At 43.6% G+C, this 20,141-nt stretch overlaps 1 protein-coding gene across 2 annotated transcripts in view; it reads right to left on the reverse strand.

Moving 5' to 3' along the window:
• Nucleotides 1-20,141, reverse strand: part of LOC106655837 (putative uncharacterized protein DDB_G0277255) — a 152,642-nt gene that overhangs the window by 52,955 nt on the left and 79,546 nt on the right. The window contains exon 1 of one of the 2 annotated variants that reach the window (XM_014376410.2): nucleotides 19,044-19,908. The exons of the other annotated variant lie outside the window; for it this stretch is intronic. Within the exon in view, the coding sequence (XP_014231896.1) occupies nucleotides 19,044-19,063 (20 nt within the window). The 5' untranslated portion in view covers nucleotides 19,064-19,908. Of the gene's footprint in view, nucleotides 1-19,043; nucleotides 19,909-20,141 lie in introns of those variants that run through there. 2 annotated transcript variants of the gene reach the window in all.

Here is a 20,141-nt window from a genome sequence, read left to right on the forward strand (position 1 = left end):
AAGAAGGCCGATCTGCCGATGCGATTCGTAAACGCATTACGTACGAGACTCAAGGCTTTTTCGCGTATAACGCCAGCAGAATCGGTTTTATATTGCTTTTCCTCGAAACTACACTTTAACATTGGCGAAGCTTTTAATCAATATTTAATATTCGAAGATATGATACATTCGTACGTATGCGCTTTTAAGAGAGCGATTAATAAATACCTTTCATATGCGCGTTTATGGGTATACGATGTGCGCAATGCATTTTTCCCCCCTCGCGCGAGCGCGCGTTACATGTGAGGTATATAAATACGATCGGTCGCTTTATCGCTTTTTTTTTGTAATAAATATACAAATATGCGCGAGAAACTTGTGAAATTGTTTTTTTTTATACCGCCAACGAAGAAAGAAGAAAATGTCTATGTACGTCTCTCTCTCTCTCTCGTCGGAGTCATATTCGTAATTGACATATAGCTCCTTATCTCGTCTCTCGTGCACACATAGTACGCGCGTAAGTGCATCGCCTAGCGCGTCGATAACGGACCGATACATCGCGTATATTTCAAAAAGTTACGACAAAAACGTTAAAACTATATCGGCAGGCGCGCGAAAAAGTAACCGTTCAAAAAAATGCCTCTAGAGAACTTGGTTCGCTCGTGCGCACCACGAGGCATGACTTAATTATGCAACCGTCTACGCGCGAAAGAAAGAAAATGTCGTACGTAATCGTTGTTTCCCTGTGCATGCGTGTGTACTGTGTGTATGTATCGAGTCCGATATTTATAAACGTTATAATGTACCGATAAAATCAAGATCGATCCTTATCGATCGCTCCCTCCTCTCTATCTCGACTCTCTTTCTCGCATATTATTATATATTTATAATCGCGCTCGACAAATTCGCAGAATCTAAAATATCACTTATCGTCTGGTGTACAGAAAATAACACGACGAGCAGCAGCAGCAGCAGCAGCAGCAGCAGCAACAACAACAACGTCAACGACGACGAAAAAGAAAAGGAAAGACACCTCGAAAGTCATCGTGCGCACAGGTATAAGGTGGCTGCTGCTTCTCCCGGCACGCTTATCTTCAAAATCTGCGCCCTATATGCGTATAGTCGATATAATGCCCATTCGGCTTTCTTCTTCTCCTCTCTCTCTCTTTTTTTTACTTCCATCTTCTTTCGTTTTGCATTCCCTTCGAGCTGCTGCACGATCGTGGCGGCATATTATAAAACGAAACAAGTGATTCTTATCTCACGTTCGCAAACAGGGCCACAGCTCGCGCGGGCATATTATGCGCGCTGCATATATGCGAGCGCAGATCTATTAATCCGAAGCTGCTGCTGCTGCTGCTGCGCCTCCGAGAGAGAGAGCAAATCCAGCGATATTAATACCATATATTTCGCCTTATGTGCGCTTGTTAATTTACGAGTGAGCGATTATCATGATTATTATTATGCCAGTGAGGGAGAGAGAATACAAATCTGCAAAGAGCAGTGAGGTTATAATGTTAATTGAGTCTGAGGTTAATTAGCGGTAGTTTCGATGCTTATCGAAATATGTATAATGCGCTGCAGCAGCGGCAGCATTCGCCTCTCGTAATGTATAGGCCTATTCCGCGCGCGAGCTCGTGCGCCGATCGAGCCTCGTATACGTAGCAGTGAAAAATCATATACCTCGGAGAGCCCATTTTGATTGATCGATCCCTATACATGTATAATACATAAAATCTCGAGTGCACTTCTGTTCTTGTTTTCTTTTTTTTTTATTTTCAAACTCCTACGTGAAAATATTTCGTTTCAATCAGAAATTCTTCTATTATGTAGCAAAATAGACTACTCCTCGACGATATATCATCGTATAGGATATTCCTAAGAGATATCGCGCGCCACGTTTTCAATTTCTTCGAGTTCTCTCTCTCTCTCTCTCTCTCTTATATATCCTCTCGAGACAAACGAATTTAATAGGGGCTGATTATAACACGATCGCCGCGCTCGCGAATACATATAGTCCCTTTTTTTGCGGTGCGCGTGAGCAGCGCAAATATCGTTGGCCAGAAGGATTTATGTCTTTGTAGCTAGAGGCGTTAGGCGCCACCACAAATCGCCACGAAGTATATTTGAGGATCTTGTAAATCAACTTAGACTCTCTCTCTCTCTCTCTCTCTCTCTTTATTTCTCCCTTTTTAATTGGGGGATTTAGGATGTTTTCATCGCTATTATAATATACTTTTGTTATATTGGGGCCCTTTATATATATCGCGCTGCACAATTGGCCGATGATCATCCCGCGTATATATAACCGTAAAGCCATTCATTCAGCTGGCCCACACGGTCTATTATTGCCATTCATAAAAATTCTAAGCCCTCTTCGCTCTCACGTCCGTGTGTGTATTTTGTAAGATTTATTATATTTAGAAGGAAAAAAAAACAACTCAACCGACGCAACGTAGAAAGAGTCAGAAAAGAGGGAAAAAAAGAAAGGCGCCCCGGCGATCTCGGCAGAGCTCTCGCGCCCAGCTCTCTCGTGGAAATTAGTCAAAGTCGATATATCCCTCTCTCGAGCAGCCGTGTGATAATGCCAACTTATAATCGTGTTTTGCCTCGGCCGAGGCACTGCACACACGTCTGCTGCGCTACACTGCCATCGAGCGAGCGAGTGAGCGAGCTGATTGACTTTTTAATTGAACCGGGCGCGTGTGCACTCGGCAATTAACCGTTTTCTCTCTCTCTCTCTCTTTTCGTGACTCTCTCGCGCGCACCCGATTTTCCCTCTCGAGAGCCGAGTGTTTGTGTAGCAGCAGCAGTCAATCGTTTTTTTCTCATTTTCCTTTTTTTTTCAGTTCGTTTCTTCTCTCCCATGTCGCGTCCTTGAAGCGCATACAGTTCACATACGCGAGGACTAATTTCGCACGAAAATCAAAACGGTCATAATTCGATCGATAATACAAGACAGATCCGCTCGGCACGACTTCCGATACATACATAATGAAAAAAAATAATACATGCTCGCTCTCGCTAGGGTATAAATTGGTTTAAACATATATACGTGCGGCGCATGTCTATACGTATAGCGGGATAAGTCCTTATCTAACATTAATAATGAATTAATTACAGCTCGCGAGCTCGGTCTAATCGGCTTCGCGTGATTGACAGTTGACATTTTCTTGTTTTCTCTCTCTCTCTCTCTCTCTCTCTCTCTCTCCATAAGCGATTGATCCGCGCTCCTCAGCAGCTACATAGCGTGTATTACACATCGTAGAATGTACTTTACACCCGACGAGCCCCTTTATCCTTGCCTCCTCTCTAAAACGGCCGTAAGTGCGCTGCGCTGTGTATATAATAATAGGCAGCCAACAGTAGCTCATACATATAATATAAACTCGCGCGAGCGCAATCAAGATCCAATCGCGGGGCTCCGAGCGCGCGAGCTTATACTTAACTGCAACAGCAGCAGCTCTTTATGTATAGCAGCTCCTATGTGTAAATAGCCGCATTTACCCGAAGGAACTGCTGCCGCTGCTCATGGTGTGTATGCACATAAGCGATTATGTGCGCGAGAGTATACAAGCTGATTTTTATACGTATACGTGTGTAATATGGCTTCGGACATTTATCACGCGCGCGCCTTGATAAAAGCCTGTATTATGCCTGTGATTAGCTCCTTCGGTATGAGTATAAGTATGTAGGCGAAACTGCCGCGCAGATTGACTCGATGTATTTTTTTTTGTTGGGCTCGTTATAGTCATAGTTGTTGTTGTGTTGTTGTTGTTGCTGCTGTCGCTGGTGTCGATGTAACTCACGAGAAAATTGTTATTACTAACGAGGTGTTGCGGAGATCGGATCATTATGCTACATGCGTAAATCGCAAATATCCTCATCTTCAAAAAGTTGATGAGTACATAGTTTTGCGTGGAACGACTTTGCGGACTTTTGATTGGATATCGCTATCGGCTTCGAAAATGTAGGATGAGCAGAAATTCCAAATCAAAGTTTATTTTTATTGATATTCATTCGAAATCGTCAAATTTTTCTTCTCTTTTTCCCATCGTGTCTTCGATCTTCGAAGCATATGCAATCGAGCATATGCGCGCGCCTCAACTTAATTAGACCGATGACACGACCACTCGGATTTGTGTGCGGTAATCTTCGCTCGTGTTCGCGCCTAATAAACACATAATCGACATGATCGATTCCGCGGATTCGTGCCTCTCTCTATCTTGAGTGGTCGTGCGGCTTGAATCAACGAAAAAATATCATTGCGTAATACGACGACGACGACAGCTTTATCATCGTCGTAATTACCGCGAACGAAAGCTGCACAATGACTGCTGCATATTTGACAGACACAGACACTGTCGGGGCTGTATACACGTTGAAATGCCCCATATGTCGCCCTTATACCATGAGATGACGCCGCCGCCACACCTCTTGGAAGCGCACCAAATGTCTCTTTCTCCCCATATAGCTCGAAATTTACTTATAGGCGTGATATGAGCGCGCACACGACTATGACATTGCCACACTCTCACACATCGTTATACACTATACATACATGTAACGCGCATACATAGACATACGCATGGAGGAGGGGGCGAGATCACTGCGCTCGCGTGAATTTCTGTCTGTGTCATTTTCTGGCCAACTGCGTATCCACGCGCGGCCGCGATATCCACGATAACGTCATTATATGGGCGCATCGCTGTAGCTACATATTCGCAGAAAAAAGAAGGAAAGACATTCTCGCGCCTCCTTCGTCGTACAAACTCACACATGTATCGCGCGTGCACATTTATTCGCCGCATATGTCGCACTTTCTCACGTATTATTATTATACCGTACATATGCAATTTTCCATCGCGCGGTTTATTTCTTCCGAAAACAGCCCCGAGAAAAGACGATAAAGTATGTCTCTCGTGCGCGCGAAATTCGCATAACTCGCCGAAGCGAGAAGCACGCGACAGAGTGGTCCACCGCTATACACGTGAGCAAAAGCGTTTCTTTACCCTCCTCACCTCCTCCTCCTCCTGCGTGTATGATAATAATAATAATAATAATACGTATACAGTATGTGTGTGCTTAAGCGCGGCGGCGGTGGTGGCAATCAAAGCGTGAAAAACGCGTCATAATTCACGCGAGCCAGACACATTTTGCGGGAATATCATTTAAAATGCGTCCATTCCGAGAGAGAGAGAAAGAACAGCCGAAAGCTCGCAAGCTCGCAGAGAGGGTTGCGAAGCGCACGGTTAAGAATTGTGTAAGCTAGATATAGCAAGGAGAGAGAAAGAGAGAGAGAGGAAAGCGTAGCCAAAAAACGTCGGGAGACATATGTATATAAAAGCTCGCTTCTCTTTTTCTCCGTCTCTCTCTCTCCCTCTTCTTTTCATCGTGTTTATTACGCCGCACGAATCCTTTTTCTTTTTTCCGGCTTGACGTATTCATTGTTAGTTTTCAACCGTAGAAAGCGTAAGGACCGAGAGATAGAGACAGAGCGAGAGAGAGAAGGGAAGGAAAGCTGCTAGCCGAGGCGGAAGAAGCAGCAGCAGCAGCATCAGCCCCCGTAGACGAGAGAGAGAGAAAGAAAACCGCACGACGGCGAACGCATTTGTCTGCGCGAGTAGAAGCGTATACGTATAAAACGTAAAGCGCTGCGAAACTTATACACGCGCGCAACAATTTTTGCCTGTCGCGCGATGTGCGATGTATACTACTTGCTTGTTGTGTCTGTATAGGACGCGCACATAACCGCACGAAGGGCAGCAGCAGAGTCTCGGCGTTTATAAGCTTTATTTTCTTTATCTCGAGGCTGAGGGAGAGAGAGAGAGAGAGAGGAGGAAATGAAAAGCGTTTACTGATGCGCGTAATATAAAAGGGGGAGCTTAAGACAATTCGTTTCTTCTGCCTTCTGCTGCTGCTGTGTTGCATTACAGTTTAGTACGATGCTACGAGTATGTATGAGTGAGTAAGCGTCAGTGAGCTAAATGAAATTGCACACAGACGAATTAATTAGGATTTTTCCAGCTCGCGAGTGTACGAGCTCGCGCACTCTTAGCTGTACAGTCTCACGCTCGTGCTTGACAAATCTACTTTATGTTAAAAACGTACACGAGATGCGCGAGCACGAGGGCGTTTGAATTCATCCACATTATATATTGTACGAACACATTGATTGTTTTGTTGTTGTAAAAATTTATCTCAAAGTACTCATCTTGAAACAAAAATAATCAACGAGTTACATTCTCTCTCTCTCTTACAGCGTACCGCATTAAAAGTCTCCCGAGTAGAGATACTCGCGTACCGCATTGGAATCAATCAATGCTCCGTGTACGTGTATGCATAAATCCGGCGAAAGATACCATCTCTCTCCGTGCGAATCGTTGGGGAATGCGCGCGCCCGTGTGTACTCGTACGTTTGTAAAATAATATTTATAAACATGCGGTGTATACACTCGTCGATATTTAATGGAAGAAAACTGCCCCGCGCGCATGAATTAATGTAATAGACTCGCGCCCTTGCTCCGTACCCATAGCTCTCGTTCTCCATTATACATCGGTACATAAGCAAAAGCTCGAGATAAATTTGCCTTGTTTTTTTCTCGTTGTTCCTCTCGCGAAGTACAAACTCCGAACGCGCGTGAAAAAACAAATCCCTATGTAAGAGCGAAGAAGGAAAAGAACGAAAAAAAAGGGAAAGACCTTCGGCGAGCGAGAAGCTCGTCTACCGCGTCTGCAAAGCTTAATAATAATAATAATAATGTAGCAACGAGAGAACGACAAGCTCGAGCGATGGGTATTTCGCACTTCTTGCAATTCGAGTGTGTACGATATACTCCAGAGGGTTCGCGCGCTTTGCCGTGCTACATATTGTATTGTGTACTGCGTATGCTCGGGCATGTTTACGTATTATTACTCAGCGCGTATTTTATTTACCGCTTCTGCTGCCACTGCTGCTTTTTTTCGTACTTGTATGTAAGGCGCGTTCGAGCGAGAGTATAATACGGCAAACAACTTCGCGCGCGCGGTATCTCGTCCGTCGTTGCTGCTCGATGTTCAGTGATATATATTTCTGAGCGATGTCGTCATACCATTATTGATTCTGCGATTGATTGGGTCAATGAATTTTCTCTCTCTCTCTCTCTCTCTCTCTGCCTCGCTTTTCTACGTGTACATATATATTTGTAATCTCGATGTAGTTCAAGAGTCATTCCCGCGTCGCAAGCCTATATAATATGGAGCCGATAATATGCACGTAAAACTCGATTATTTGCCCTGATGTATATAGCTCGTTCGAGCTTTCAGAGAAAAGCTCTCGACGTACTTCTGCATTCAGGTCTCTCTATTTCTGATTATCAGCCGCGATTTACTCCTTTTACCCCTATATATTCTTGAAATAAAACTTCCCTTCGTCGTTATCCAGATTCTTTATACAAACAAACACTCGATTGTAATGGCGTTAAATATACTCGTACACTATCGAAAATACTCACGAGCTGGCGAAGAAAAACAAGCATAAGCCTCTGCTCGAGATTAATTACTACGCGCATTTGTCGCGATCTCGCAAAAGAGCCTTTGAATGTCCGAGAGCTCCAATGTACATGCGGAGTGATGTATATCGCATATAATGCGAATCAAAGAGGCTTTCCATTACCGGCTTCTCGCTCGGCTCTTACACCGAGAAAGAGAGTACACGAGCGAGGTATATGCATATATAGCACGAACGACGAGGAGAGAGAGAGAGAGGACGTCTTATCGGGCTGCTCGCTTTGCTCGGAGAGTCCTCTGATGTAACACGTGCGTCGACGACGGTATATATGACCACACGGCAGCTCCTGCGAGCCTTTTCCCGATAATTTGGCCAATTAAGTACGCGGCGTATCGTATCTCTCTCTCTCTCTCTCTCTCTGTTTTTGCTGCTGCTGCTACTTCGTATATAAATCCGCATGCATCAAGTTGTAAGCTTTTAAAGCAGCGAGAGATACGAGACGTGCGTTTGTCGCTTTTGAGATAATGCGCCATGTTATGTATACGCATTTGCGCTACTGCGTACGTGCGGCGCACTTTTCTTGCACAATTGCGCGGCGCTTCGTGAGAGCAGCTACACACAGAGTGAGTGAAATAATATACGTTTAGTGCTCGTACTCGTTTTTATTTATTCATTCTTTTGCACAAACGATATGTTACGAGCCCGCTCAAAGCCTCGCGAGTCGCGCCCATTGATAGCTGCACACGTTTCCAGCTAGCCCCTCGACTGCTAATATGATACAGCGATCGTCGTCGCATATAGTCGAGGGCCGAACGAGAAGCCCCGAGGAGTCGCGCCAGACTCGAGACTCTCTTTCGATATCAATCCCAAACGCGAAATAAGCTCGCGCGTTAACATTGGGTTATATACTGTACTACACGACGACGACGATGTATATAGTAGGCATATAAAGATTATAATGGCATTACCTGGCAGCTACTGCTGCTGCTGCTGCTGGAACATATAGCAGTCGAGAGCAATGTGCAGCACAGTGCAGTGCACCAAGAGCCGGGGCCGACCTTGTTTTGCTCTGATTGGATTGCCCTCGCGCCTCCTTCTCCTCCTCCTACCTACTGCTGCTGCTACTACTACTACTACTACTGCTGCTGCTCTCTGATATATACCTCGTCCTCCTCCTCCTTCTCCTCCTCTCCCACGGGTTAATGTAGTACGTATACGTATTGTATAGGTACTATATAATGCGATCGCACAATTCGATACCGAAAAAGTGCACTGCACACGACGCGCTTCAAACGCTTCGCCTCTTCTTTTTTTTTTTTTTTTTTTTTTTCAACAAACCCCTCGCGAGATCGCACACGTGCGAGCGTGTGTATTTTTTTCCTCCTTTACCTATGCCTAATAATGAAATTGAAAAATGCACAACGCGAATCACTTCTCTCGTCTCTTTCTTTCTCTTTTTTCGGATCTTTTCTCTATTCCATTAATAAAGTCGCTCGCGGCTAATAGACTACGAGAGTCAGAGAGAGAGAGAGAGTTTGCCGACAAAAAATGAACACAAAAATCGCGGGTATAGGGCAGTGCTGCTGCTGCTGCTGCAAGAGTATCCGTATCCTATATATTATACACACATACAACGCGCGTGTGCATATATTCTCTCTCTCCGTTAAAATCTTTCCTGTGTTTCGCTTGTTATTCATATTAACACAGCGGAGACTGCGAGCCGCAGCCACAGCAGCAGCTATACAAGAGAGGACCTGGAGAGACTTGGAGATTTACAATATTTGCACGTGTATATGAGGAGAATTTCTTCAGGCAGGTGTATCGTGTGTAATATGTATAGAGAGAATGACAAAAAGATATTATGAAAAAGATACGGGACTCTTTTCTTTAAAGTGGCGAGCTCGACTGCGAGAAAGACAGAGTGAGCGCGAGAGAGAGAGAGAGAGAGAGAGAGAGAGAGCCATTAAGGGCTGCGCGCAGCACATTTTCTATTTAGTCGCGTTCGAGCCAATATGCATATAATATTTATAATTGCTCTCGCGCGGCATACCGCAAACAGTATTATAATACTCGCGTTTTCCAATCATCGCGTACTCTTCGAGGCGTTTAACCAAGTATAACGATTATCGTAATTCGTACAAACGTATGGAATAATAATATCGCATTCGATAAATGTTTTTTTCTTTCTTCTTCTTCTGCTCGCGTATCCGCATCGTGCGTGTGTGTGTGCACGCGCAATTTGTATCGTCGTGCGTTATAATACGACGACCATTTAAACCTATCGTAGGCATCGAAGTGGCCGTGTAAACATCGAATCGGCTAATGATAAAACGGCCTCGCGTATACATACATAACATACCAGCGCGTACACACGAGCATACGTACATACACGAGTTTCAATACCCGATAATTAGATTAAAAGCTCGGGCGACGCGCGATCATCGCCGTCGAATGCAGAAAAATTACTCGCGAGCTGCAGCAGAGAGAGAGAGAAAAGCTGCTGCTGCTGCGATTATGCACAGCGTGGAGTGCAGCGAGCCTAGGCATTATACACATACACACGCGCGTCGTATGTATGTATAGGAGAGAACTCGTTCGGAGAACATCTTAGAAAGAGCGAGCCGGTTCTCTCTCTCGTTGGCGGTGCAGACTCGATCCCGCGTGGAAAGCAAAAAAAAAGGTACACACAGCGAGAGAGAGAGAGAAAGAGAAAAACATCTATACGTATAAAGTCTCATTTCTCCATCTGTCCTTGGTAATTTATACATTAGGATAAAGCGCGCGCATATATATATGCAGCGGCATATGGCCTCCCCGATTAACACGATTAGCTACTTATATTCCAGCGAGCTGTGCTCTGCGCTGCAGCAGCCACCTATATAGATACACATATATACGCGTATAAACTTATATCTCCCCATAACGATAATTAAAAGACGCTATGGACTTTTAATTGATGAAGGCATTTATGCCTTCGTGGGAGCTATGTGATATTAAATGCTTATATTATATATGTATCTATACGCGGGCACGCGCATTAATATTATTTACCTGCTTCTGCTGCCGACGCGGCAAGGACCGATACAGATGAAAGGATGTGCTCGTGTTTACGTACGTGCCTTTTGGAATGATTGCAATTTCGATGTAAATATCTTATATTTATCAGAGGCGCGTGCACTGCCTGCTGGCTGATATATTATTATAAACATGCGTGGCGTTTCTAAAACGTAAGAAGTTATTCAGTGTTTTGAGTCCGGGTTAGCAAACTTGGAGGATAGGGGAAGCTTCCCCGCTTGCGGGAAGCATTCCGACTCAAAGCGACATCTCGTGGCTTAAGTCGACAACAAATGCTTTAATTTACAAAATTTTATCCAGTTCGTGAAATATTAGTATGAATACATTTACTCCAACGCTAAAATTTTTTTGAAACATATGTTTTGGTTATTACAATTTTTTCAAGTACTCGAGGTTTAATTAGTTTTAGTGAAATTACCACTGTATCTATTTTTACGGGAGTAATTTCCTTTCTATTTTACGCATGAGTGTTTAAATAATAGCATAACTGCATTATCCATCACTGACTCGTACCATTACCGTTACCATTTTTTCATTCATTTCCATTTTCTTTCAAGTAAAAAAATAAGACCAGTACATAGCGTGTCATCCTCTCACTCTGTTTGCGCACTTTCATCCAAGTTCGTGATCCAGTGCTGCGGCGCGTAATCCAATACCGAAAATTTTTCGAGTCATAAAATACGTGCACTCGCGTGTGCGCTTATAATGTAGGACGCGGCCTTTGCCACCACAGTCGTCGTCGTCGTCGTCGTCGTCATCGCCGTGATCTCGACTACGTGAGATATGAAATCGTTGCTAAGCAGCGATTTATAAGAGATCTCGCGGCCCTAGTTAAATCAAGTTCATAGGTTAAAGTTTCGCGGAAAAGAGAGTGAAAAATTTTCGACCAGCTGACCTTAATTAAGTCAAGTGTGCGCGTGCGTTGCATCGGGTCATTATGATTGATACACCACCACGGACGCACTTGTAAATCTAGACTGCTATATACCGGTATTAATGCGCCTTAACGAAGTGACCGCGCAGAAAAATGAGAGAGCTCGAGCGATCGGGAGTGAGAATCCAAAATGAAAAAAAACGGTTTTCTTGACCGTCAACGCGGCGACGTTAAAAGTCGAGCAGCAATTATCGGTAAATTATGCGACTCGAGTATGATAGACGCGACTAGAAATACTATGGAAATTGTCCGGAATGTGATTATCGAAAGTCCTAAAACTCCTGAGAATATGCCTCATTATCGTAATACAAAGAAAATAATCCATTCGATTATCTTCCTAGTACAATCGTATGCCCTGGTAAAAATGCTCAACATTAATAATGACCTACTGACCAAATAATGTTTTAAAAATCACTACCATTGATTGACTTGTTTTTGGCAATTTTCTATTAATTATCAAGTTAAAATTATGTAATGAATATTAAAGACATTTTAAATGACTTAAAAATGGCAATTTAACAGCTGTTATAAAAAATTCAGACCAATTTTGGATCACTTATACCATGATGGCATTTTAACTTTCCACCGCTAAATGGCGACGTAAATTTTTCTGTAAATCTGCAAGTGGCAAAGTCAAAATAATTCTATAATTTAAAGGCCCATGGTTGACGCCCATAGAAGTGGCTTTTTTTTCAACCAGTATTGTTCGATGCATATTACTGTTAAACTATTCGGTATTTTGGTTTTAAAAAATGTGTAAAAGTAGTTTATGACATATTTAATAAGTACCAAAAAGTTTGACTACTTTATTTACTTTCTTTAATGAACCGTCCCTTAAGCACGCAACGTAACGTATACATCTTCGGCCTTTAGGTGCGTTTATTTACTAGTCGACAAATTTTTAGTTTCAATTTGCAGAAGAAAAAAAAGCACAGTGATTAATTTTTCGATCATTGCGATTCTTCATTGAACAAAATGAGAAACTACGGATCGCGAGCCATGCATATGTATAATCTGCTGTATACACACACAATGTTTGCAAATTTTCACAAATCCATACGTCATACGTGCTTTCTTCGATTTCTGCTCACATTCCATCGTGGCAGGGAAATTGAACGAACAAAAAAAAAATCGCGTCCAACGAATAGACCGTATACAGCGAAGCATCGGTGAACCCGATTTTTCAACCGAGGCTCTCGGCGATTCGGAACAGTTCGATGTGTTTTTTTCCTCGCGCACTCTGTCTTTTTATTCTCCCTCGTGCACACACTCGGAAGTTCGAGCTTTATAGGATTTTATTAATCGATTTCTAGCTGGGGCGGCGTCCACGCGTATCCACGCGATATACACAAATGGACCAGGCCGCGCGGCCGAGCTTGTAAACAATGCAGCCGCGGTAGAAACCATAAATAATACACACATTGCACTCAAGTTAATTGAAAAGATGTTTTATTATTATTATTTTTTTTTTATATATCAATGCTGGGCGCGTTTACCTTGTTTATTGCGCAAAATTCACAGACGTAAAATCTAGCGTAATGGTTATACTCTTCATTCTTTTTTTTAACTTTTTAATTATATCAAACGAGTAGCCGCTAACGCTAATGATTTTTAAGAAATTCAAATTGAGCCACACACGACACACAGACGCACACGTCAGAAACACGCGCCAGCTCGCGCGCCGAGTAGGATACTCGAGAAGACGATAATACACGTGCGTATGTATGTCCCGACACACTCGACGTTCGCGTGTGACAGGTCGACACGATTCTTCAATCAAAAGCGAAATGTAATTAAGCGCGTCGAAATTTCGATTCATTAACGCGCCGCCAGCTTTACACAATATCGTATGCCTGCACATTATTATTACATATGATATACAAGCGAGATAATCATCGCGGGAAAATCCTGTCGTAATCTCGCGCTCGGTGGTATCCTCTCTCGAAATCGATACATTTCGACCGAGAGGAAAAAAAAAGCTCCGAACGATAATACGCCGAAATAAGAGTCGTGTTGCGCGCGCGCGACCCGATATTGTATCGGCACGTCGGGCAAAATTATTATTATTTCTCTTATATTGCTGACATACCGGTCAGTATATCGGAGCGGCGTTCGGGTCACGTGATGCAAATAATAAAATCGAGTGCGATAAGGCGACGTGCAAAGCGCTCCATTTGTTCTTTCTCTCTCTCTCTCTCTCTCTCGGCATAATATCGTTTTTTGCAGAGCAGCGCCAGGCGATTATGAAGTCGGCCACGGTTCACGAGACGACGCCTGTGCGCGACACTGGGCAATTTTTCATTTGTTATGCTGTACGTGTTACGTTATTATTGTTCAAAAATAAATATACGTATATTATATATGAGTAAGCCAGGTCGCCAAGGCACAACTATTATAAGATTAATCAGCGCCGAACGAGTCGAACAGAGTGAAAATCCTCGAGATATGTGTTTATATTTCAAGTCTCGAGATTATTACAACATTGCTCGCCGTCGATGATCCGGTGGAAGTTTTCGTTGTTTATACTTGTCCGCACAAATTGGCATGAATACTATTTACGATAGCAGCGCATCCGTATCGTCTTTGAACAAAAAAAAATACACTGCGAGAGAGCAAAGATTGGATGAAAAAAAAAAAAAAATAAGAGCGAAAATCGCACGTGCCGGGCGTACATATATATTTATTAAAAACTGCAGCAACAGCAGCAGCGAGCGCAATCGCACTAAGCGTACGCGTCGTAATATGCAGCAGCAGCAGCCCCGCGAGTTTACAACTAAAGCTTTGAGCGGCGAAGTTATTCGATTGCGGATCGTAAAATTCGCATTCCACACGACACTCGGTTATAAGGCATAGCAGGCATATACGAGAACGATAAATATATGTATTAATACAACATTTATATTTCTAAAAATGTGTGATATATATTAACGCGTCGCCGATACCTTTTAAGCGAGAGTCGCAGCGGCACTGCTGCTGCTCTCTGCGTTATAATTTTAAATTATCTCTGCGTTTCATCATATGCACGTGTGTACGTATAGTAGATGTTTATAATAAATGTGAGAAGCCTCGATTTTCAATTAACCATTGCTCGGTAACGACGACGATTCCTCGCACGCGCGCGCATGAAAAAAGCCATATACGTGCGCTATATAGGCTCGCGCGCGTGGCTGAGAAAGTGAAAAATCGATCTTCAAAAACAGCACCACAGCGCGCAGTATGTATCGAGAGGAAAAAAAAGGTAAAAAAAAAATGAATCACCGCACATATCGAGAGCTATCCTATATAACCCAACTACAGCTACTACTACTCGGACTCGATGTACGCGTATAATATATAATTGGATCGAGTGTGACAAGAGAAAGAGTCCTCCTCTATACAGAGTGTAGTATAGGACGAGCGAGCGAGAGAGAGAGAGAGAAAGCACGCAGAGACCCGTGTTACCACTTCAGCAAAATTCAATCAGTGAATTCTTAAGTAATCTGTCATCTCTACTCTGCGCAGCAGCAGCAGCAGCATATATATAATATAGCACACACGCAGTCGTGCTCTGATTGCACGAAGCCTCTCTCGCTTCTACACATGACACAAGAGTCGCAAGTTCAACGACGCGTCGACAATGAATACTCGATACGCACACATACACATTTTATTTATTCCTATTATTAAAACTGCATCGCAGCTCGTGTGTACGTTATAATAAATGTATAATAATGCGTGTAAAGTGCAACGCGAGGGTGTCTCGTCTTCGTCGCCATCGATAAAACATAAATATATGTACCGTTTCTGTTCCTTTTCTTTTTCTTCTACGTTTAATTTCAATTCCTCGCAATATCGTCACCTTATCGTTCACAGTTAGAATTATTATTCGCCTCTCTTTCTCGAGTTGACTTTTATCGACGGTATATACGCACACACACACACACATACGTACCTTATATGCATATCGCATATTAATGGGATAACCGGTGCTCACTCGGGGGCCGAGCAGCGGCTACCGGGTTTTTCGGATCGTGATTGTGTCTCGCTGTCTAAACGCCTCGCCCGAGACTCGACCGAATCGATCTCACTCGAGTTGAGTACCGGAGTATGTAATTTTTATGTACCGACATTTGATATTGTTAACGTCTCGCGATCATTAATTGTGCGCGATCGGATGTACATCGATGTAGAATCGTAGTAACTCTTGTTATAAAGTCGATGGCGTTGCGAATGGAACTTTTTTTTTTTGGCTTTCGTTCGACGAACGAATCAACGGGTTATCGTGTGTATATAACATAAGGGAACCGACCGACTGCTACACTGACGACTGAAAAAGTCGATTATACCTACACCCCTTTTTTCATCGGCGAAAAGTCAATAAACGATTTCTTTCGAACTCGAGCGCTGTGTGTGTATGCAACAACAAAGACTTCGATAGCCCATTTAAACCTCTAGCCCGATTTAAAAGTGAGAGAGAGAAAAACAGAGCTCACACGGGGGGCAATAGAAATCGGTGCTACATAGTTTTTTTTTTGTTGTTGTCCCTGCAGTGCAGATCTATGAATGGCACGACACGATCGTACTTGCGGTTAAATAGTTTTTCTTTCTCTCTCTGTATTAACAGCCCTGCACTATTGGAAAAAGTAAAAATATTTTCATACGCAGGCTGAATGAATCTTGTCAAAAGGGGGGTGCTCGATAATACAAAGTTTAAAGACGACTGTGAGAGTTCATCCATCAAGCGATACTTTATGGAGTCAAGGGGTTGTCATAGTTTTAGTGGTTGTTGTTGTTGTTACTACTCGAGCTTGTGTGTGCATACACACATAATAATTGTGCGCGTGCGACGGAAAAGAGAATTAAAAAAAAAAAAGATCGCATGCTGTTATAAGGGCTAAAAACGAGCATGAGATATATCGTGATGCACGCGCGAGACTCGTTGCGTCGTCGTCGTCGTCGCCGCCGCCACCACCGCCGCCGCCATTTATCCCCTTTTGCGTTCGAGCTCGTATACGCTACATCCAAGTAGTATACATAAGAACCTTGAAAAGCCCCTAACTGCATTTTCTCTCTCTCTCTTACTCGCTCGCTCTTGCGCTTGGGGGTCGTGTAACCGAATACACCGAACAGCACAGAGAGAGAGCGTCTGAGCCAAAAATCTCGTGCTCGTTGTTTTTTTTTTTTTTTTTTATCCATAGAAGGGGCGCGCGAGTCTACGCTATATGCCACGCACGAATGTAACGCGAAAAATTTTCAAACGCGTCTTTTCATCGACTTATTTGAGCTCCTCGACGCAACGACTACTGGAATCATCGAGAGATCGTTAGAAGTCGCGTCTCCTCGTTCGCTCCCTCTGCATACTTCACTCGTTGGGCTTTTGAAAAAAACAGGTTGCTGCCTTGGTACGTGCGCCCGACACCCGAATATACGCGCTGGATTCTCTTTCGCTTGTATATTTTCTTTTTTGGAGAAAAAAAGAATGATGTGTAACTATATGTACACGGTTATGCGGCCTAAAGTTAATCATTTCACGCGAGAGCCTCGAGACTTGCGGCGCTCAGGATGATAATAACAACAACGACGACGCGTTTGTATATTATGTGTACAAATTATTATTCGTCGACGCTAATAAATACCTTAATTTGACGTGATTGCCCTCGCCGAGGCAAAGAAAAGGGAGAGAGATGGAAAAAAATTGAAAAAAAAAAAAGAAAAAGAAACCGGTAGCAGGTCGATCGTCGCTCTCTCTCTCTCTCGTCGATATATATTACGAACGAGGCTCGGTATTCATATATATAACACGTACCAGGAGGAGCTGCGCGCAAACTAAATAATAAAAAATACGCGCGAAAAGCCACAAATATTTCTCTCTCTGAATATATATGATATGTATTTACGCGCGCGTTTTAACTTACGCGCGTACATTGCTCGGTGCACTGCTCGTGTCTTCTTCTGGTCGCTGCAGCTCGCGCGCGAAAAAAAATATTATTCTCTCTCTCTCTCTCTCTCTCTCTCTCTCTCTCGTGTGTGTGTCGCTTATAATATGCATGTGCGTGTGCACCTCGCGGTAATATGCCGCGAGCTCGGCTGCGCGCGCGAGGAAGGCGCCGCTGCCTATATGTATGTATACTATATATAATATATCCTATAGATATATAGGTGGACAGACACACACATATGCTTACATGGATGCAATATAACGTCGTCGTCGTCGAGAAAGCAAGTGGCCGCACCGGCTTACATACACTTATATAGATATATTATATATGTATACCTTAGGCTTGGCTCGCGCGCGCGCGCTAATGTATGTATAGGTAAAAATCAACGTAAGAAAGGAGGAAAAGAAACAGATACGCGACTACGCTTGCATGTGCACACACACGTTTGCTTGTGCGAGTGTCTTTGGAGTCTAAAGAGCGAGTACGTGTGTGTACGTACGCGCGGCATAAAGTTGGGAAGCCACAGAGAAAACTCGGTTTTGCACATGATATATATAGCGCTAGTCTACACACACACACAAGCTGCACGTATATAATATGCATATTTTTACCTCCGTGTATGTATGTGTGTCTGTGTGTGAGTAATATACATATGCGCGCACATAATACGAGGTGAAAACTATCGCGCGAGAATCGAGTGACCGAGAGCGAGAGAGAAAGATACAAAACAAGTCGCGCTGCAAAAGTATGTATGCACCGTTGCCATATGGCGGTTTTGCGAGCTTGTATATACGCACGCACGCACGCACGCATACAAGTAGTAGTAGTAGAGTCCGATTCCCGAGATTACATGCCTTGATTATTATTAGCCTATATGGAAATCGATCAAAAGTATATCTCTCTCTCTCTCTCCATCCATAATATATATTATATACATTCAAAGGCTCGTTAACGATCCAGGGTCCATAGCAGCAGCAATTCTCTGCCCCGATGAAGAAACGCTTCTCTCTCTCTCGCTCCGCGTCTTGTGTTGCTGCTTATAAGTAATATACCTTCGAGCCGCCGACTGCACTCACTGCACAGCAGCAGCAACAGAGATCGAGAGCTATTAGGGTACTTATGAGCCGCGCGTTAAATGACGAAAGTCGATCTTTCGAGGAAAGAGAGAGAGAGAGAGAGAGAGAAAAAAGAGTTTGTATATCAACACGAGCTTCAATGCAAACTAGTTTTTCTTAATGTGTCCGCCACCGCCGCCGCCGAGCGATTGTACATACACACTACGTGCATGCGGACACGGGCGCGTGTTTTGCTGCTGCTGTGGCAGCGAAAAATAATAAATAAAAAAAATGTTTTATTATATACGCTTTACGTATTATAATTACTATATACGTGCTCGCGCGTGCGTGTAAAAATGCTTAGTGTGTAGTACGTGTGTTCGATCGAGCAGGAGGCCGATTTTGATCTATATCAGTCGTCGGTATTCAAATCGGTTCTCTCGCGCTGCTCGTGATCTCTCTGCGGGCGTTGATTATCGCCAATTGCGAGATATTAAGAGGCAAAGTAAAGCAAAAAAAATGTGCGCGCGAAGGCGCCAATCGTTGTTGTTGTTGTTGTTGTCGATGGGTTAGGTTGCAGCAGCTCTACTCACGTGTTTAGAGTGAGACGCATCCAGGCGCGTTGCGTCAGCAGCGTCGACGCATTGCGTCGGGCTGGCCTCTGGATGCTGCTTTCAAAATCCACGCGTCAACCTCCTCCGGGCACACTGCACCGCACCGCACCGCACCACACCACACACACACACACGTCACACGTCACACACACACACCGGCACACGCGTGGCACTCGTGCAAGGTAGGGCCTGTGCCGATTTTCACTTCTTTTCTCCGATGTAATAAAAAAAAAAAAGAACGGAGTGCACAACTTCGTTTACGATTTTATTTATCTCTTTCTTTTTCACACTTTTTCTCTTCTCTCCGTCGTGAGTAACTTTCGTGTATCGGCGGTGTTTAGTAGTCACACACACACTCGACACTGTACGATGCACTTTTATCGTTGTACTTAGAAGAAACAAAAAAAGAACAACAACACCGAGGGAGACGAAGGTCGGTGAAGTACGTATTTCTATATTCTCGTGTGTATTGCAAATGTTTCACTCCTCACACACAAACACACACGAACACTGCGTCGTAACCGGTGAACGTTAGAAATGAAACAATCGAACGATTCAAAACGAAACGCAAAAAATTCAACCGACAGAAACTGTCAAACACTCGACGATCGTCGGTCGAATCGAATCGAATCGAGCCGAGGCGAGAGTATAGAAAGCCTCTCTCGGAATCGACGTCGAGCAACTGCTCTCATTCGTCGTCTTGGTCGTCGTAAATTTCGCCCGACGAGAGAGACGCACGAGCGAGATAAGCGCGCGTAGTAGTACAACGACGCACGGCGTCGACGACGATAATACCGTTGGACGCAGCAGCGGCAGCGGCATAATACATGTATTGTTTTTGTTTTTAATATATTTTATTTATATTCGACTTGATTAAGACAATCGTTTATTTTATTTTGTTATTCTCTCTGTGACTGTGCAAAAAAGTAATATCATTCTCGTTTCTCCATACGAAAACGCACACTCCGATTTTTCGTCGTCGTCGTCGTCGTCGCAGATAATAAGTATATATACAACACACGTATAATATGCGAGTCGTCGTCGGAGAGATATGCGATCGGCAAAGTTTACAAGAGC

The sequence above is a fragment of the Trichogramma pretiosum genome, unplaced genomic scaffold (assembly GCF_000599845.2).
Source record: "Trichogramma pretiosum strain Unisexual culture from Peru unplaced genomic scaffold, Tpre_2.0 scaffold49, whole genome shotgun sequence".
Taxonomy (NCBI): Eukaryota; Metazoa; Arthropoda; class Insecta; order Hymenoptera; family Trichogrammatidae; genus Trichogramma; species Trichogramma pretiosum.